Source organism: Mobula birostris, chromosome 1, assembly GCF_030028105.1.
Source record: "Mobula birostris isolate sMobBir1 chromosome 1, sMobBir1.hap1, whole genome shotgun sequence".
Lineage (NCBI taxonomy): Eukaryota > Metazoa > Chordata > Chondrichthyes > Myliobatiformes > Myliobatidae > Mobula > Mobula birostris.
Genome location: NC_092370.1, coordinates 202,446,436 through 202,465,212, shown reverse-complemented (window position 1 = coordinate 202,465,212; position 18,777 = coordinate 202,446,436). Strand labels below are relative to the sequence as shown.

Sequence of the window (18,777 nt, the reverse complement as noted above, 5' to 3'; positions counted from 1 at the left end):
CTTCACCGTACTGTTGGATAGGATTTAGGCCCACAGGTGATGAAGGACGGCGACGTATTTCCGAGTTAGGATAGTGGGTGACTTGGATGGAACCTGCAGGCGGTGGTGTCTCCATGTGCTTGAAGACTTTGTCATTCTTGGTGATAGCGATCATGGGTTGAGAGATGGTGTCAGATTAGTCTAGGTGAGTAATTGTAGTTCATTTTTGGAGTTCACTGCAGCCATTGCACACCGGTGGTGGAGGTGTTTTCCTCATCTTTCTCAATCTTCATTGTGTCCTACAATTTCAATCTTGGGAACTCAATTCTAATTTCGGTATTTTTATTTGATTGTCTTACTTTCAGACTGATATAAACTTTGAAGAACTTAAATGTTTGGCTACTGCAATACTAAGATTATTTATTGCAAAGACCCAGGAGATCATAATTTGAACTTTACAGTTCCAGCATTTCTTTACTACACGTATTTTATAGGATATCCAATACCTTACAGAGAATGGATTGAAAAGGCTCTGACGATGATTTGGTGCTCAAAGTTATAAAAATCCTTCAAAGGAAATAAAACCTTTGCAAAGCATTTCATAAAATGCAGAGGTACTATCAAAACCTGTAGAACAATAAATCAAAAGTATCAAGAATTGGAAGTAATAGAAAAATCAGAAATATTTAGTTGGCCAGGCAGCATCTGTGGAGAAAGAAATTGAATCGATTCAGGTTGATGATTCTTCAACAAAATTCGAAAAGTGAGAAGAAATTGAAAAGCTGACTGCTTCTGGCATTTTCTTTGTTTCAGATCACTGGCATCTGAGATTTTGATCCATTCTTGAGCATCTTATATGATTGGGATTATGTTGGCAAAATACATCATGATTTATAACACTGTTTCCGATAAAGAAACCATGCATTCGATTTGTCTTTGCAAGAACACAGGAAACGGCAGCAGAAATGGGCTACCAAACTCCTAGAGCCTGCTCCTTCATTCAAAAAGTTGGTAACTGATCTGATCTTGGCCTCAGCTCCACTTAACTATCCTTTCCCCAATATCCTTGAATCCTTCAACATTCCCAAATCTGTCTGTTTCAGCCTTGCATGCATTCTGCGCCCAACTTCATAGTTATCAAGAGTAGGGATGTCCAGACGTTTTTTGCATCTTTCTGAGAGAAGAAATTCTGCTTTGTGTGCACCTAAAATGGGTGAGCACTTACATAGAAAGTTCTAGATTCCCTCAGGAGAGGATACATCCAATATTTCATGTGGGTGAAGCAACCATCAAACTACTGCAGGAATTCAGCAAGTTGAGCAGCAACTGTGCAGGCTGGGAGTGAAGAATTGTTGACATTTTGGGTTTGAACCCTCCGTGAGAATGTGTGTGTCCTGATACAGGGTTTTGACCCAAATTTTAGTCATTTCCTTTCCCTTTCCCTTCCCCTGCCCACTCCAACAGATGCTGCTTGATCTGCTGATTTAATCTAGCATTTGTTAGTTGCTCCAGATTCCAGTATCTGCAGTCTCTTGGATCTCCTGTGTTTTGATCTAGCTGAGCCTGCTGTAGGATTCATTCTTCCTTCAAATCGCCATCTCCATCAGCTCATCAATTCCTTTGCAATGGTAAACTTCCTTTCATTTTGTGTTAGCCTTCCCTCCAGAATGGTCTTGTTCTATTGACTGGAGGTGTCTGAAAGTCTGATGGCAGCTAAACCGATCATTTAAAACGTATGATTATTCTAAGCCTTTTCAAGGTGACATCAATACAAATTGAAGAGATGTTCATTTAAAACGGAGAAGTGTAGAAGTTGCTGAGGCTTGGGAAATCTCTGCAATCCTCTTCCCAGCAGGTGGGGGAACCTGAATAATTAGAAGCATTTAAAGTGAAGATGAAGAAACATTGAATTTATTGAGGAATAGAGGGGTTTGGAGAAATGGCGCAGAAGAGGATTTGAGGCCAGCATAGATTAGCTATGATCATATTAAATAATGGAGCTGGCTTGAAAGGCCTGCCTCCTGTGTTCTTGTGTTCATGTCTTTTCAGGTCTTAAAAAGAGCAACTGGGGGAAAAAAATGTAGTACTCTTTTCATACCTACAGGAGGAGAAATTTATCTGGTGCTCATGGTAAACTGTGGCTGAGTATTGGCTTCTGGGTGTACTTCTCTTTCTATAGCTGCCTTGAAGTTCGTCTCTTACTCTTTATGGCAGAAGATGCATTTCTCCTCCATAGGCACAGCGTTCCTTAGGGAGGGACTTTTGTAACAACTTAGCAGCTGCTTTTTCATATGATATTGGAAGAAATGGTTGAATGTTATTCGACGTCCACAATTACTATATATGATCCATGATTTCCACCAGAACATAATTTTATAAAGAAAACAAAAATGTTGACCAATCCATAAAACTGCAAATGACAGATTAACTCCCTTTTCTGTGGACTGTTGGCAAACAATTCTACAATTTCATATTCTTCTTTTGCCTGGCAGTCAGAAAATCTTCCACTGAAAGGAAGAGGTAAAAATTTGGCGTAAGGGTTTGCACCCTATTCTGCCAGTAGAGTTAATAAAGAAGCCAACTAACCCCAAAATAATAAATGTGTTATGTTAGATCATTCCTAGACCGGAGTCGTCATTTTAAGATTCAATTGGCTGAGACGATAGTCAGGTCTGCACCCTTAAAGCTAGTCTTGGTGGAGAAACTGCCACCCTTTCTCCAAAGTCATGTGAAATTGTAATGCTGCAAAGTAGCTTACTAGAAATGTACTGGAGCTAAGTATGTTGTTTCTGTCCCAGAAATAGAAATGCTGGTTGATGATCCCAAGGACTTGGAGCAGATGAATGAACTGGCTCCAGACGTTAGTGCTGACATGTGTATTCACATCACGGAGGAGATGCTGATGTCACGGCAGTTGAATGGGCATGCAGGTGAGTAATGGCGGGAGAGTTCCTACCAGCTTTCCTTTGTTACTGCAGAAAATCACACTGTGTAGTATAGATACTTGAGGGGAGGTAATTGATTGATTTGTTTATACCAGACTAAAAACAGCACAAGTTGAAATGATTGGTTTGTTATTGTCGCATATATCAAGGTGCAGGGCAAAGATTATTTGGCATACAGTCCATACAGATCAATTCATTACACGGTGCATTGAGGTAAAACAATAACAAATGCAGAATAAAGTGTAACATCTACAGAGAAAGTGCAGTGCAGGTAAAAAAAAAAATAAGCTGCAAGATCATTGCAAGGTAGAGGAAGACTGTGAGGAGAAGAGACTATCTTATTGCCCTAGGCAACCATTCAATAGTCTTATAACAACAGGGCAGAAGCTGTCCTTAAGCTTCAGTGGTATGTGCTTTCAGGCTTTTGTATCTTCCACCCGATTGAAGGGGAGAAAAGAGAGAACGTCCGGGGTGGGTGGGGTTTTCGATTATTCTGGCTGCCTTTCAGAGGCATTGAGAAATATAGGCGGTCTCTGGAGGGGAGGCTGGTTTCCGTGGTATGAGGGCTGTGTCCACAACTCTCTTCAGTTTCTTGTGGTCACAGGCAGAACAATTGCCAAAACCAACTATAATGCATCCATGTTGGGTGCTTTCTGTGGTGCATCAAAAAATTTTAGTAAGGCTCGATGAGGACAGGCCAAATATCTTTAGCCATCCTAGGAAGTAGAACCGAGTTTTCTTGACTATGGCGTCTATATGAAAGCACATGAAATGAGAAATTTCAGTTAGTTTTTTTGCTGATTGGAAAGCAAATTGACGTGCACTGAAAATATCGGGGCTGTACTTCCTGAAAGTGGAAATGGGTTCTACCAGGTATGTTCCAATGAAACAGATCCCAGTGTGGTTTGAGGAGTCTTCCTTCCAGCTTAGCTGTAGGATTCGTGAATCAAATAGGCATTAAATAATCACTTGGGAAAGCTGAATACATTCAACCCTCAGCTGAAAGGTAAATCATTGTCTGGGAGATTTGTTTGAATTTTGTTGTTCCTCTCCACATCTTGTGGTGCAACGGACGGAATCCATGCCCTTTCTTCAGCACGTGTCAATATTTTTTTTTATGAGGCTGGGTTGCTAGCTCAATACTCAACCCAGCATGGAAGGAAGGTGTGCCAGGAGCCGGCCGGGACCACTCACATCGAAGTCCGGTGTGGACTACACCACCTGTGTGGATTTACATTGCCTGAAATTCAATCCTAACAATGGTGCTGTCCGTCTGGAGTTTTCGTGTTCATGTGTCCTCCAGGTGCTCCAGTTTCCTTCCACATCTCAAACACAGGCAGGTCAATAGCTTAACTGGCTACTGCAAATTTAGTGCATAGGTGAGTGGTAAAATTTGAGGGGAATTGACAGAGTGGGATTAATGTCAAATTACATAAACAAGTGGTTGGTAGTGGACATGGACTCTGACCAAAGGGCCTGTTTTCATGCCGTATCACTCAATGTGATGGGGTGACCTATAGAATTATTATAATTACGAAGTTTGTAGATTCCCAAAAAGGTATTTGAGAAGGTGCCACATAAGTGGCTGGTTCATAGATTAAGTGCCAGGGGTTTTGAGAAGGAGTGTTAGCATGGATTGAAAACTGACTGCCAAGTAGAAAATAGAGAGTTAGAATAAATGATTTGTTCAGGCCGGAGGGATGTAACTAGTGCAGAATGCCATGGATTGAGCTTTGGTCCTCAGCTGCTAACAATTTACATTGATGACCTGCAAAAGGATACAAAATGTAAGTTTTCCAACTTTGCCAGTGGTATGAAAACAGGCCAAGGACATGTTGTGATGTGACTGTTTCGATTCTACAAGATATGGAAAGACTGAGGGATCAGCCGCACACTTGGTAAATAGAGCTTAATGTTAGTATGAGGTCATGCGTTTTGGTAAGGGGAATCGAAAGACAGATTATGGTCAGAAACTACAAATGAGTGAACTTCAGCAGCATCTAGATGTTCTCATGCATGAATCTCAGAAGGTTTGTGAGAAAGTATACTAAATTATGAGGGGTATAAATAGGGTAAATGCAAGCAGGCTTTTTCCACCCGAGGTTGGCTGAGACTAGAACCAGAGGTCATGGGTTAAAGGTGAAAGGTGAAATATTTATGGAGAACTTTACCAATAGGGTGGTGAGTGTGAAATGAGTTGCCGGTGGAAGTAGTGGATGCGGGTTTGATTTCAGGATTAGAGAAATTTAGATAGGAACACGGGTGGGAGGGGTATGGTACAGGTGCAGATTGATGAGACCAGACAATAACAGTTCGGCACAGACTAAATCAGCCAAAGTGCCTGTTTCTGTGTTGTAGTACACTGTGACATGAGTTCAGCAAGTTATCAAGAAAGGAAATGCCATGTTTGCAATCATTTCAAAGGTATTAGCATTTAAAATGCAGGAGATTTTGTTACATTTGTTTCGAGTGTTGGTGAGGCCACAGCTGTAATGTTGTGTGCAGTTTTGGAATGGGGATGAAAAGGTTGTCCTTTCAGGAGAGAAAGAAGGTGGGTGACTTTATTCAAATGTATGAGATTTTAAGGTGTCTTGACGGAGGAGATTTTGAGATGTTTTCACTTGTGGGAGCATCTAAATAAGAAGACTTAGTTACAAGCTAGGGGCTAGTCACTTAAACTGAAATGCATAGAAGTTTCTTCTCTCTGGCGTAAAAGATCTCTGGAATACTTTCCCCAGTGGGATGTGGAGGCCAAATCACTAGATGTATTTAAGGTAGAGCTACTAGGACTTGATGTTTCAATCCCTGTGGTAAGTTGACACTCTCGATGTTGGCAGTGGGTTTGGAGTGGTGACAAGGAGGGAGGGTAGGTACGTCATCGGGGTCATCAGGTGGGCACCCTCCTCCTTTGACCTTTCGTTGATAAGCCACGACATCTCCAGGGGGCTCAACGGTGCTACCTGGTGTCCCAGATACATCCCCTCCCCCCCCCCCCCCCCAGTTCCATACCCTCCTGTCTTCATCTTGCAGCCCAGTTGCTGTCTTTCCTTTTAATCCAAATCCAATTGCTGCGTTCTTCTGCTGCATTTGACAAGGACTTGATTGCTTATTGGAGGGAGTCACCCCTCACCCCCATCTTCTTCAATAGACTGGTGGTAGATGTAGCAACGAATCTCCTGTATCCCACTTCTACATGGAAAATCTTGGTCTTCCAGCCATTCTGGGCAGCTTCAGTTGTCAGTTCAGAGTACTTGGTCTTTTTCCTCTCATAAGCTTCTTCGACATCATCTTCCCATGGTACTGTCAATTCCACAACATATGCCAGCTTGGCTGTTGTGGACCACAGGACCATGTCTGGCCAGATTGTTGTAGCTGCAATGTCTGGGGGGAAACACAAGCTTTTTTTCCAAGTCCATGTCCATCTTCCAATCCCGAGCAACCTACAGAATGCTTACATCTTTTGATGTTATATGGTGCTCTGGAGGTTGGCCTGCTGGTACAAATCGTGTTATGTGGACATTCCCTGCCGATGTTTGTGGGAGAGCATTTGTGGTGACTCGCCTCTGTTCCAAGATTGATGCCAGCTATCTGAGAACTTGGTTATGCCGCCAAGTGTACCAACCCTGGGTGGGGCTCGTGGTGCATCCTGTTAAAATGTGCGTTAGTGATCCAGGTGCTTGAGAAAGAGAGCAAGCGGGGTCTTCGCCCCATCACTGGTTCAGGTTCTGGGGTGTGGGTAGGAGGTCATAAGTGGATCTGATGACAAAACTTAGCCGAGATCCCTCCATCTCCCAGATGTCACGCCAGCTAAGTTTCCTCTTTTCCAGGCTCTCCCAGTTAGTCCATTGGCCCTGCTTGGTCATTGAGACAGCCCTGGTGTGTCACTCTGCCTCCTCCTGTCTTCTCAACTCCTCCACCATGAGCCGTCCCTCCTGCAGTGATGTTGCCTTGTGCCATTGAGGAGCCTTTGGGACGAGCCCGAGCCCCGCTCTCCCATGTTGGACTTGGCCAACCACATCCCTGAAGTGAAGAGCAGACTTAGCACTCTGAACGGCTTCAGATGGGCTCCACTTCCTCCCCGTTGCCACACGGGGGGCCACTGTTCGAATAACAGTATCTTCAGATTCAGTGAGGGTCATGACCAATCTTGCTTTGGTGCATTTGAACTCTTCCACAAGACTTGCAATTGGTAATTCCAATTTGCCGTTCCCGTACAGTCCAACAGGACTTGAGCATCGTGGAAATCCAAGCCACTGTTTTACATGTGTGCTGATCATTCTTTTGAGCTTTTCAACCCTGCTGATGGGGATTTCATACACTGTCAAAGGCCACATGGGTCTTGGGAGTATGCCGAACTGGAAGCACCACAGCTGGAGTTTTCCTGGCAGCAAGGTCTTGTTGATGCGAGCTATCTACATGATGGTATCCATACGTGTTTGAAAGAATGAAGAATTGAAGTTGATGGGAAACTGGCGCAGGAGTATAGAACATGATCATGTTGAATGTCAAAGCTAAGTCTGTCATATGGTCAAATACATCAATGCACAGGTGCATTGAGAAACTTGCAGCAACATCACAGGCCACAGCGTCATATCAGCAGCATTCAGAAGGAAACCCTAAATTATCCATAAATTGTACACAATTAGAACAGAAGAAGTCAGGTCTATTTTAGCACTGGGTGATCAAAGTGGTCATGATTTTGCTAAACTGTAGTGATTACTGTCTTGTCGACTGGTTCAAGAACTGAATGGTTGAGGGAAGGTGCAGTATTGAAGTGCCTCCTATTTCCTTGTGTTCTTGTATAAACCTCGTCAATAGTTGGATACTACTGACAGAAAATTAATGTACTTGCTGTCCTCCTGTCTCCATTAATTTATCAGTGCTTAGGAAAAATATTAAATCGTTTTACTGCTTGAGATTAATTTGTATAGTGAAATAGAGATTTAATATCAAAAAATCAGAACTACTTTTTAGTTTTCAACAAGCAATTCTTCCTTTAGCAAATGCAATAAAAGTAAGTAAATCAACTGGTCAATTATCTTGTGATTGGAGCATCACTGGTAGAAGAATTTGTCGGCATGTAGGCATGCATTTTAGAGTAACAAATACTGAAAGGCCAAGCTGATGTGGAGAGGATGTCTTCTACGGTGAGGGAGTCTAAGACCAGAGGGCACAGCCTCAGAATAGAAGGGCATCCATTTAGAATAGAGATGAGGAGGAATTTCTGAAACGGGGGTGGTGAAGCTGCAATTAATTGCCAAATCAATGGGTATATTTAATGTGGAGGTTGATAAAGTTCTTGATTAGAAAGGGCATCAAAGATAGCAGGGAAAAGACAGGAGAATGGGGTTCAGGGGGATAATAAATCAGCCATAATAATGCCAAAGCAGACTCAATTGGCTGAGTGGTCTGGTTCTGCTCCAGTCTTTTATCATCTCGTAGTTTGTTGCTGCAAGATATTTCAAGATGATTTGATTAGATACAAGTGCATATTCGGGTAGTTCTTGATTTCAGAAATATTGAGCAAACACTTCCTTTGTAATTTGTCACACATGAACACCAATAAATAACATACAGGAAAATAACTGGACAGAGAGTAACGAATGCTTCACAAGGTTCTGGCCAAAGAACTAGATTGGTGGGCGAGATGAACCTTCTCCTTGGCAGACAATACTACAAACCAACTGGAAATGTGTTCAGTAATGGGCCAAGGCATCATTGCAGGACTGTGACTCATGAGCATTGTGGACTGTGATACATTTCTCTACCAGATTACATAAAATGATAAAGAAAATTCAGCAAGCATCTAGAGTAAAACAAAGAAAGATATAGAAAGTGAGTGAATAGAATCAGAGAAAAGCAACTGAACAAACAAGTAAGAAAGCAAGCAGAAGACATTGATCCTCAACTGTTAATAATGCTGGACAGGTTATAGATTATACAAACAGTAATGTTCTTATAAAATCTCAGCAGTATTTGTTCAATGATGTATATTTAGTTTGTACATCTGATTGTCAGAAAGTCAGATTTCATCTGAAAAGATTCCTTCTGACACCAGCAGTGATACGAATACAAAAATAGCACAGCGTATCACCAAGGCAGAAAAAGAACTCCAAGAAGAATTTATCACCTGGCCCAGCTGTTCATTTTCTGTGCCTCCAAGGCTGAGTATTCTTTGATCATAAATCAGATTATTGACAGGTTCCTTAAGATATGAGTTACTTGACTTATTTGGTAGTGGCAAGATTAATGGACGTTGAAGTATTTCAGTGCATGTCATGCATTTGAATAGAGAATCTTAAGTTTAGTTGAACTTACTTTATGGTTTCAATTCATCACAGTATTGGCAAGAGTTGTTTCTTTTAATTGCTTTCAAGAACTTATTGAAAGGTAAATTAATGTTTCCTCAGCCTCCAGCCCAACTCGTGTTTGTGGAAGGCTTTGCAATATTTTAACATGAATCTATTTCATTTGATATAGGATTGATTGTGCGTGAGCTGAGTTCTTCAACATCGAGTTCTTCAGAAACAGTGGTGCGACTTTATGGTCAAAGCATAGATTCATTACCACAGGTGAGTCTGTAGCCGAGAGCACTCTGTGTTCTCAATGTAAATCTTTGAATCTGCTAGTGCAACCATATCTTTCTATAATTGCAGAATATGGGAATAAAATTCTATCATTAGTCCATTTTATGTGAAACAGAATGACATTTAAAAATGTGATTGGGTCCTACATTTGTGATATCAGCTGGGTTGATTGATGTTTTGTCATTTTTACTATGACTGCATATTACTGAGCTCAGCTATAGGTCGAAAACTAACAGAACATCTTTCAGAGGGTCCAGAAATGAAAATTCTTATACTATATGCTTTTCTACCTTTGGTTCCACTTCAAAGCTATGCTGTTTACAGTCTCAGTGTTTACAATCTCCATTCTTGGCTCTACCCTGGAGATTGGCCTCTGCTCAATTCTCTCATTTTCCACAGTTCCTTGGATCTTGCTTCCAACCCTCCAGCTGTTCCCACCCTAGCCCACACCAAACTTGTCTCTGTGCCTAACTAGCTCTCAGCCCCAATTTGTATTACTTTAACATTAAATTATTCACATGATATCTTGCCAAGCTCACCTTAAAGGGTGCTTATTCCAATTAAAGGTCTCTCTTCTTTTCATGTGATATTTCCCCTCACTGTGTCAATTTAGCTCAAAGCTCACTGTGTTGTTCGTTGTCCTGCCTGTATCCGATTCATCTGTCTTACTTATACACACACACACACACACACACACAATAGAGGGTGTCATCAAAAGACAGATGAATTGTTCGCTGGCATTGGTGTTACATATTCAGAAAGGCCATTGAATTTTCTGGCAGGGCCCATCATTTCCTAGCCCTCCCTTGCAACTTCCAGACTTCCACTTCTCTCCTCCTCTCTAGCCCACTGGATTACTCACCTCTCACTGCGCCTTTTATGGACTCCCTCCATTGCTCTGGTGAAACCAAGCTGAAATACAGGAGCAGAGACGGCCAATTGCAGTCAGAAGGACCCTGTATTACACAAACTGTCACTGATCCACAGGGAAACATCCTCCCATTTGAAGAATGTTCCCAAGGCAATCTTGAAGAGAGATACAAGCAGGTTAGCATGGTCAGTGGGTATGTTGGATCTAAATCAAAAGCATAATGGGGGAAAGTAGCCAAGCCCTGGTTTTTACTTTGTTTTGTAAGAGTATTGGAGCAAGCAAAAGCCACCTGTTAGGCTGCTGGTGTCCTTGTCTGCAGATTAATGAATGGGAGCCTACGGGTGAGCCTGCCGAAGCTCACACATACACCATGGACTGCAGGATGTAATTTGATACTCAGACTTCCCCATTCAAGCAGATTTCTTGCTGTGGCTTTTTCACTGCACCTGGTCCTCTGGGACCTGCCACAGCACGCTTCTGTCAGCAGGCTGATGTCGGACACCAGTGGGATGTGGCCTGACTTAACGACCTCGTCACAAAATACTGCTGAGGTCACGAGGCACACTCACTGGTGCAATGGTTCAGCAGAAAGCCTAGGTTCCGGAGTTTACTTAATAAGTAAATTACTTGCTTTAACCTTTTTCCATGCCATCATTGAAAGTAAACTGTTTCTTAGTGCCATTGTACCTTGAGGTTGTGCTTTAATCAGTTGGGCCTCAGCATGAAGGACAGATGGTCTTGAGATACAGGCATGGCTGCTCCAGGCTTTGACACAATGAAAAGCAAGAAGGAGCGGCTGAGAGTATCCATCAGCAAGGGAGGAATATACCACATTGGCTTGAAAGGAGGCCCAGTGACTGAGAGCCTGCTTTGACAAAGGAACACTTTGACTCATAAAATAGGGGTAAATCAGAACAATCCTGACTAGAGGTATTATTAAAATAATCTTCCACATCTGTGTCCTGAAAAAATTTGTTCTGAAGAAACTAGAATGCTGGACTTAATAGTTGAGAATTCCTATTTTTAAAATTCCCTTCAATCACTACCATGTCTGTAATCATTTTGTTCAACCTTTTTTGTCCCTGTAGAATCTAATCTTCCTCTTCAGTTGTTTACTTTGAGGTCTATCCATTTTTCCTCCAAAATCTGTAGTCCAGCCCAGCCACCTACTTTAACAAAGGACCATCAGTCCATGTACAGTTCATCTGAGGTGATGCCTGCATTATCCCTATGGTGTCTGCAGCCTTTTGTGTTGCTGTTTGAGAGCTATCAGTGAAATGTCCCTTTATAGAGCTGAGTTAGTACTCGGCTATCAGCAGTGCCTTGTATAACTGTGTTCAATAATCATTTCTTAAAGTAACACTTGCAGTTATATAACCTACTCTGCTTTGAACTTGTATAAATCTGCAGAGCAAGGTCCAGCCCTGACAGCACAATGCAGCTGATAGACAAGCATGGTGCTGCTGTGGTTAGATGAATTGGTCTCCATCTCACAAGAGGCCAAATATCAACTCTTAGGCACTTAGAAATGCCTTCCCCTGGAGCATAACCTCCACCAGTGAGCGTTGTGCAACCATAATATCTACTTGCCCAATTTCTGGCTTGGGTCCTCATGGGAATCTCTTAGAGTTTGGTACTTATCAGACCAGGCTTCCCATTGCTCTTCAAGTGGACCGGAGAATGGTACCTGTATGTTGCCACCCACACTTTCACTTGTGGAAGGAGCTGTCAGTCGTTCTGTGCTGTGCTTTCTTCTTTCTCTTCAGGTGGTGAAACAATAAATACTGATCTGTTCTTCATCATGACTAGTTGTTAAAATTGTGGACTGTGGTCCTGGTCTGGTGGTGTCCATGAGCTACAGAATTCTTGTAACCTCCTAACTGACCAGTGTGTGCACTTGGGAACCCCAAAATATGAGATGCTCTTGGAACTCTGAATTTCTCAAAAAAACAGCCTATTAGTCTTAACTCACTTAGTCCCATCAACATCCATCGTCACTTTCCTGATTCTGGCTCAGCTTGGTAACTGGACCCGTTTGTCCCCCGTAGAAAACCAACAATTTATCTTCAAAATTTGGTGTTGCCAAGTTTCCAGGTCACTCTGTTTTCAAACATGTTTACTAGCTAAAACTTTAGAATTATTTGTCATATTTGACATAGAACAACAAACAGAGCACTCGTATCTTAAGAAGTTTTAAGTTTTAACAAGCAAATAGTGGGATGCCATATGTGATACTTCATTTCAACACTGAACTGATTCTGTTGTAAATCTGAGAGTGAAATGAGATTTAGAGCAGTGAATTATTCACGTATTAGAGGCAAAGGTCAGGCCTGGAATGGCAAAGCAATTCCTTGCTTTGAGAAAATCCTGTCGGATCTGGAATTCTTCATGCATCAGAGGGTTTTATGTTCTGATTCACTCAAAGATGGACAAAGGCATGAAGTAACTGTTACCAGTGGAGGTTGTAGTTTATAAGTAAGGCAGAGTCACAAACAGGACTCTCAAGCTTTTGAGTGAAATTTTGCTTCAAAGGGACACATTTGTCTGGAAAACCGGTCAGTGGAACAGAGAAAAAGCGAAATGTAAAAATGTGGTCTGCAGCGCCATGGTCTCATCAAGGATCACTGCATTGATAGCTAAGTTAAAATTTGCAAAGTGACAATCTGAAGCAAGGACCTGAGAAATGAAAATCATTTACAAACTACACAGCATGTGAGTGCCCCCAGAATAAACACCCAAATCAACTTTTCCAACAGAGGAATATAACTTCACATAATTCCCATGAACCCTGCAATAGAAACAATCATAGGAACAGGAAGAATGTTCCTTAGATTTGTATCTTGTGATATTTGAAGGGTAATTAAATCAAATGTGTTTATAGTTTTCCTGCCAGTAATAATTAAAGCAATCCCTGCACTCCACCCTGACCAGGCCACAATGAGTTAGTACTTCAAGCACAATGAACCACTTCCTGCTCTCTTGCAAGGGGAGGGTCACCACTGCCCTTGATATTTATACATCATTAGCCTTCAAGAAGGCAAAGGCAGACATCATAAGAATTGGACACTGCACCAGAACAAAGCTAAATTGCTGGATTCCATTGGATTAAGAAATAATTTTGTTATATTAATGTGGTTTTGCATTTATTTCCCCTTGGTGTTGTGGAATTTGCTGAGTTCATGGAAGAATGCTCTTACAGCTAAGTGATTCCAGGGAAGTTTTTAGTTGTATGCCTTGTATTCGTGCTACATTAGCATGACACCTTATTCATCTATGAATTAACACTCCACCCTGCCTCACCCAAATTGAGTTAGAACCTTGTGGAACTTAAGACCATAAGACACAGGAGCAGAGTTAGGCCATTCAGCCCGTAATCTGCTCCATTTGATCATAGCTGATTAGATTAGATTATGAGGACACTCAGTCCTCGTTTATTGTCATTTAGAAATGCATGCATTAAAAAATGATACAACGTTCCTCCAGAATGATATCACATAAAAAAGGACAAACCAAGACTAAAACTGACAAAACCACATAATTATAACATATAGTTACAACAATGCAAAAAAATACAATAACTTGATAAAGAGCAGACCATGGGCACGGTAAAAAAAAAAGTCTCAAAGTCCCAATGGACTCATCATCTCGTGCAGGCGGCAGAAGGGAGAAACTCTCCCTGCCATGCACCTCCAAGCGCCGCCAACTTGCCGATGCAGCACCATTGGAAGCACCCGACCGCAGCGGACTCTGAGTCCGTCCAAAAACGTCGAGCCTTCGACCCCGCCCCAGCCGCCGAGCAACAAGCAAAGCCGAGGACGGGGCCTTCTCCTCCAGAGATTCTGGACCACACAGTGGCAGCAGCAGCAGCAGCGAAGCAGGCATTTCAGAAGTTTCACCAGATGAATCATTTCCCCCTCAACCCTATTCATCGGCCTTCTCCCCATAACCTTTAATGCCCTGACGTATCAAGAATCTATCAATATCTGCCTTAAGTACACCGATTACTTGGCCTCCACAGCCACTTAGGAATGAATTTCACCGATTCACCACCCTCTGGCTTAAGAAATTCCTCTTCATTTCCATTCTAAGTGGATATCCCTCTATTCTGAGGTTGTACCCTTCGGTTCTAGACCTCTCCACTATAGGAAACATCCTTTCCACACATGCTGTATCTAGGCCATTGAAACATTCGATAGGTTTCAATGAGATTCCCCTTCATTGTTTTAAATTACAGCGAGTAGAGGTCCAAAGCCATCAAGCGCTCTTCATATGACAAGGCTTTCATTCCTGGAATTATTTTAGTGAACCTCCTTTGAACCTTCTCCAATGTCAACACATCCTTTCTTGGATAAGTGGCCCAAAACTACTCTCAGTACTCTAAGTAAGGCCTCACCAGTGACTTATAAAGCATTATATTCTTGTTTTTTATATTCTAGTCCTCTCCAAGTGAATGCTAACATTGCTTTCACCTTTCTCATAACTGACTCAACCTGCAAGTTAAACTTTAGGGAATCTTTCACGAGGTCCCCAAGTCCCTTTGTACCTTGGAGTTTTGAATTTTCTCCCCAGTTAGAAACTAGTCCATGCTTTTATTCCTTCTACCAAAGTGCATGACCGTACACTTCCTGACGTTATACTCCATCTGCCATTTCTTTGCCTCCTACCAATCAGCCAGTGCTCCATCCATGCTAGTATCTCTCCTGTATCTCTCCGGCACCTTGTCAAAGGCATTCTGAAAATCCAAGTACACAACATCCACCAATTCTCCTTTGTTTGTCCTGCTTGTTATTTTCTCAAAGAATTCCAACAGATTTGTCAGGTAAGATTTTCCTTTAAAGAAACCATGCTGACTTCAGCCTGTTTTGCCATCTGCCTCTAAGTACCCCGAATCCTGATCCGTAACAATTGATTCTAACATCTTCGCAACCATTGAGGTCAGACTAACTACCCTATAATTTTATTTCTTTTGCCCCCCGCCCGTCTTGAAGAGTGGAGTGACATTTGCAATTTTCCATTCCTCTGGAACCATTCCGGAATCATGGTTCTTAAAAGATCATTATTAATACCTCCACAATCTCCTCAGCTACCTTTTTCAGAACCCTGGGATGTAGTCAATCTAGTCCAGATTATTTGTATACCTTCAGACCTTTCAATTTCCCAAGTATCTTCGGAATAGCAACTACACTCACTTCTGTCCTCTGACGCTCTAGAGCTTTCAACATTCTTCTGGTATTTTCCACAGTGAAGAATGATACAAAATACTTATTCAGTCCAACTGCTATTTCCCTGTTCCCCTCTACTACCTCTCCAGCATCATTTTCCAGTGGTTGGATATCTACTCTGGGCGCTCTTTTACTCTTTATATATCTAAAAAAAATTTTGGTATCCTCTCTTTGATGATATTGGCTAGCTTACCTTCATATTTCATCTTTTCTTTTATAGGATTTTTTAATTGTCTTCTGTTGGTTTTTAAAAGCGTCCCAATCCTCCAGCTTCTCACTAAGTTTTGCTGTATTATATGCCCTCTGTTTGGCTTTTTTGACTTCTCTTGTCAGCCACTGTTGTGTTACGCTCTCTTTAGAATAATTCTTCTTTGGGATGTATCTATTCTATGTGTTCCGAATTTCTCCCAGAAACTCCAGCCATTGCTGCTCTGCCATTATCCCTGTTAGTGTCCCTTCCAATCAGCTTTGGCTAGCTCCTCTCTCATGTCTTTGTAATTCCCTTTGCTCCACTGCAATACTGATACGTTTGACTTTTGCTTTTCCTTCTCAAATTACAGGGTGAGTTCTATCGTATTATAATCACTGTCTCCTAGGGGTTCCTTTACCTTAAGTTCCCTAAACAAATCCGGTTCATTATACAACACCCAATCCAGAATAGCTGTTCCTTTAGTGGGCCCAATAGCAATCTCATAGGCATTCTACACATTCTATCTCTTGGGAGCCAAAATCAATACCAACCTGATTTCCTACCCGCATATTGAGACCTCTCATGACTATCGTAACATTGCCATTTTGACATGCATTTTCTATTTCCTGCTGTAATTTTTAGCCCACAGCCTGCCTACTGTTCAGAGGCCTGTATATAACTTCCATCACAGTCTTTTTAACCTTGCAATTTCATAACTCGATGGAGAACTGCTTGGTAATAGAAAGCTGGTACTGAAATGAGTTCCCACGAGTTGTTCCTGCAATATTTCAGCTGTTCTACTGCAGGAGGATGCTTTCTGATTGGGCTCCCTTGTTTGCTGTAGCTGAGAAGTAAGAGTTTCTGACTCCATTCTGGCTATTTGACTATAACTTTTTCCCAAATGAATTAAAGCAAATCATGGTGATGTGTTGAAGCTTGGCACCAAACATCTGCATAGTCCACAGCAATGCTAGCCTTGATTTAAATGCAGTGTACCTACTGTAAATGGCATTTATCAGTTGCTTTAATTACTACACCTTACTACATTGTGGCCTCTGGAACACACCTGACTGACGTAGATCAGATATGATCTACCCAAAAATAAGCAGGTACTTTTTGAGTAAGTAATGACGATTTCAATCAAGTACCTTTGAAATTGTCGGGGGGGTTGCAGAGAGGGGTCAGAGGTCCCAACCAGCAGCAAGCCAACTGAATAAAGCCAGAAGTAGACCTTGTTCTGACGTCACCATAAAAATAAGAACATAATTTCAATAATATTATAGCAATGGTAGTCTTTCTGGCCCCGTAAAGCTACTCTACCTTTCAACAAGATCATTAGACAATAGGTGCAGGAGTAGGCCATTCGGCCTTTGAGCTAGCACCGCTATTCACTGTGATCATGGCTGATCATCCACAATCAGTACCCCGTTCCTGCCTTCTCCCCATATCCTTTGACTCCACTATCATTAAGAGCTCTATCTAACTCTTTCTTGAAAGCATCCAGAGAATTGGCCTCCACTGCCTTCTGAGGCAGAGCATTCCACAAATCCACAACTCTCTGGGTGAAAAAGATTTTCCTCAACTCCGTTCTAAATGGCCTACCCCTTATTCTCAAATTGTGGCCTCTGGTTCTGGACTCCCCCAACATCAGAAACATGTTTCCTGCCTCTAGTGTGTCCAATCCCTTAATAATCTCATATGTTTCAATCAGATCCCCTCTCATCCTTCTAAATTCCAGGGTATACAAGCCCAGTCGCTCCAATCTTTCAACATATGACAGTCCCACCATCCCAGGAATTAACCTTGTGAACCTCCACTGTACTCCCTCAATAGCAAGAATGTCCTTCCTCAAATTTGGAGACCAAAACTGTACACAATACTCCAGGTGTGGTCTCACCAGGGCCCTGTACAACTGCTGAAGGACCTCTTTGCTCCTATACTCAACTCCCCTTGTTATAAAGGCCAACATACCATTAGCTTTCTTCACTGCCTGATGTATCTGCATGCTTACTTTCAGTGACTGATGAGCAAGGATACCTAGATCTCGTTGTACTTCCCCTTTTCCTAACTTGACACCATTCAAATAGTGATCTGCCTTTCTGTTCTTGCCACTAAAGTGGATAACCTCACATTTATCCACATTAAACTGTACCTGCCCACTCACCCAACCTGTCGAAGTCATCCTGCATTATCTCAACATCCTCCGCACATTTCGCACTGCCACCCAGCTTTGTGTCATCTGCAAATTTGCTAATGTTACTTTTAATCCCTTCATCTAAATCATTAATGTATATTGTAAATAGCTGTGGTCCCAGCACCGAGCCTTGCGGTACCCCACTAATTACTGCCTGCCATTCTGAAAGGGACCCGTTAATCCCTACTTTTTGTTTCCTGTCTGCCAAACAATTTTCTATCCATGTCAGTACGCTACCCCCAATACCATGTGCTCCAATTTTGCCCACTAATCTCCTATATCATGGCTAACTCATGGCTGATTTTTCACCTCAGAATGATTTTCTTGCCATCTGCTTGTAACCCTTGATTTCCTTAATATCCAGAAAGCTGTCCTCTGTTTTAAATGTATTCAGTGACTCAGTTCCCACAGCCTTCCAGGCCAGAGAATTCCAAGGATTCACCTCTCTTTGAAAGAAGAATTTCCTCCTGTTTCAATACTAAATTACCTACTAATTTTGAGATGGACCTTTGGTCTTAAACCTCCTGCATTGATGCTGTTGAGCCCTCTGAGAGTTTTGTATGTTTCAGTGAATTTGCCCCTCATTCCTCTAACTGCTACAGAATGGAGGCTGCACCTCGTACCATGGAGTTCCAGGAACCAGCCTGATGTATCTTTGCTGCACTCCCTCTAAAGCAGGGTTCCCAACATTTTTATACCATTAAGGAAGGGGTCTGTGGACCCCAGGTTGGGAACAACTGGTCTAAAGGAATTGTAGGTAAAGTGACAGTGATTATATACAATACTCCA

The 18,777-nt window shown here is 42.0% G+C and overlaps 1 protein-coding gene across 2 annotated transcripts in view; it reads left to right on the top strand.

Annotated features, from left to right (window-relative positions):
- frmd6 (FERM domain containing 6) overlaps positions 1 to 18,777 on the top strand; it is a 130,294-nt gene that overhangs the window by 102,681 nt on the left and 8,836 nt on the right. For both annotated transcript variants that reach the window (XM_072269119.1, XM_072269127.1), the window contains exons 12-13: positions 2,778 to 2,909; positions 9,405 to 9,496. In XM_072269119.1, coding sequence (XP_072125220.1) covers positions 2,778 to 2,909; positions 9,405 to 9,496 — 224 coding nt within the window. The remainder of the gene's footprint in view (positions 1 to 2,777; positions 2,910 to 9,404; positions 9,497 to 18,777) is intronic.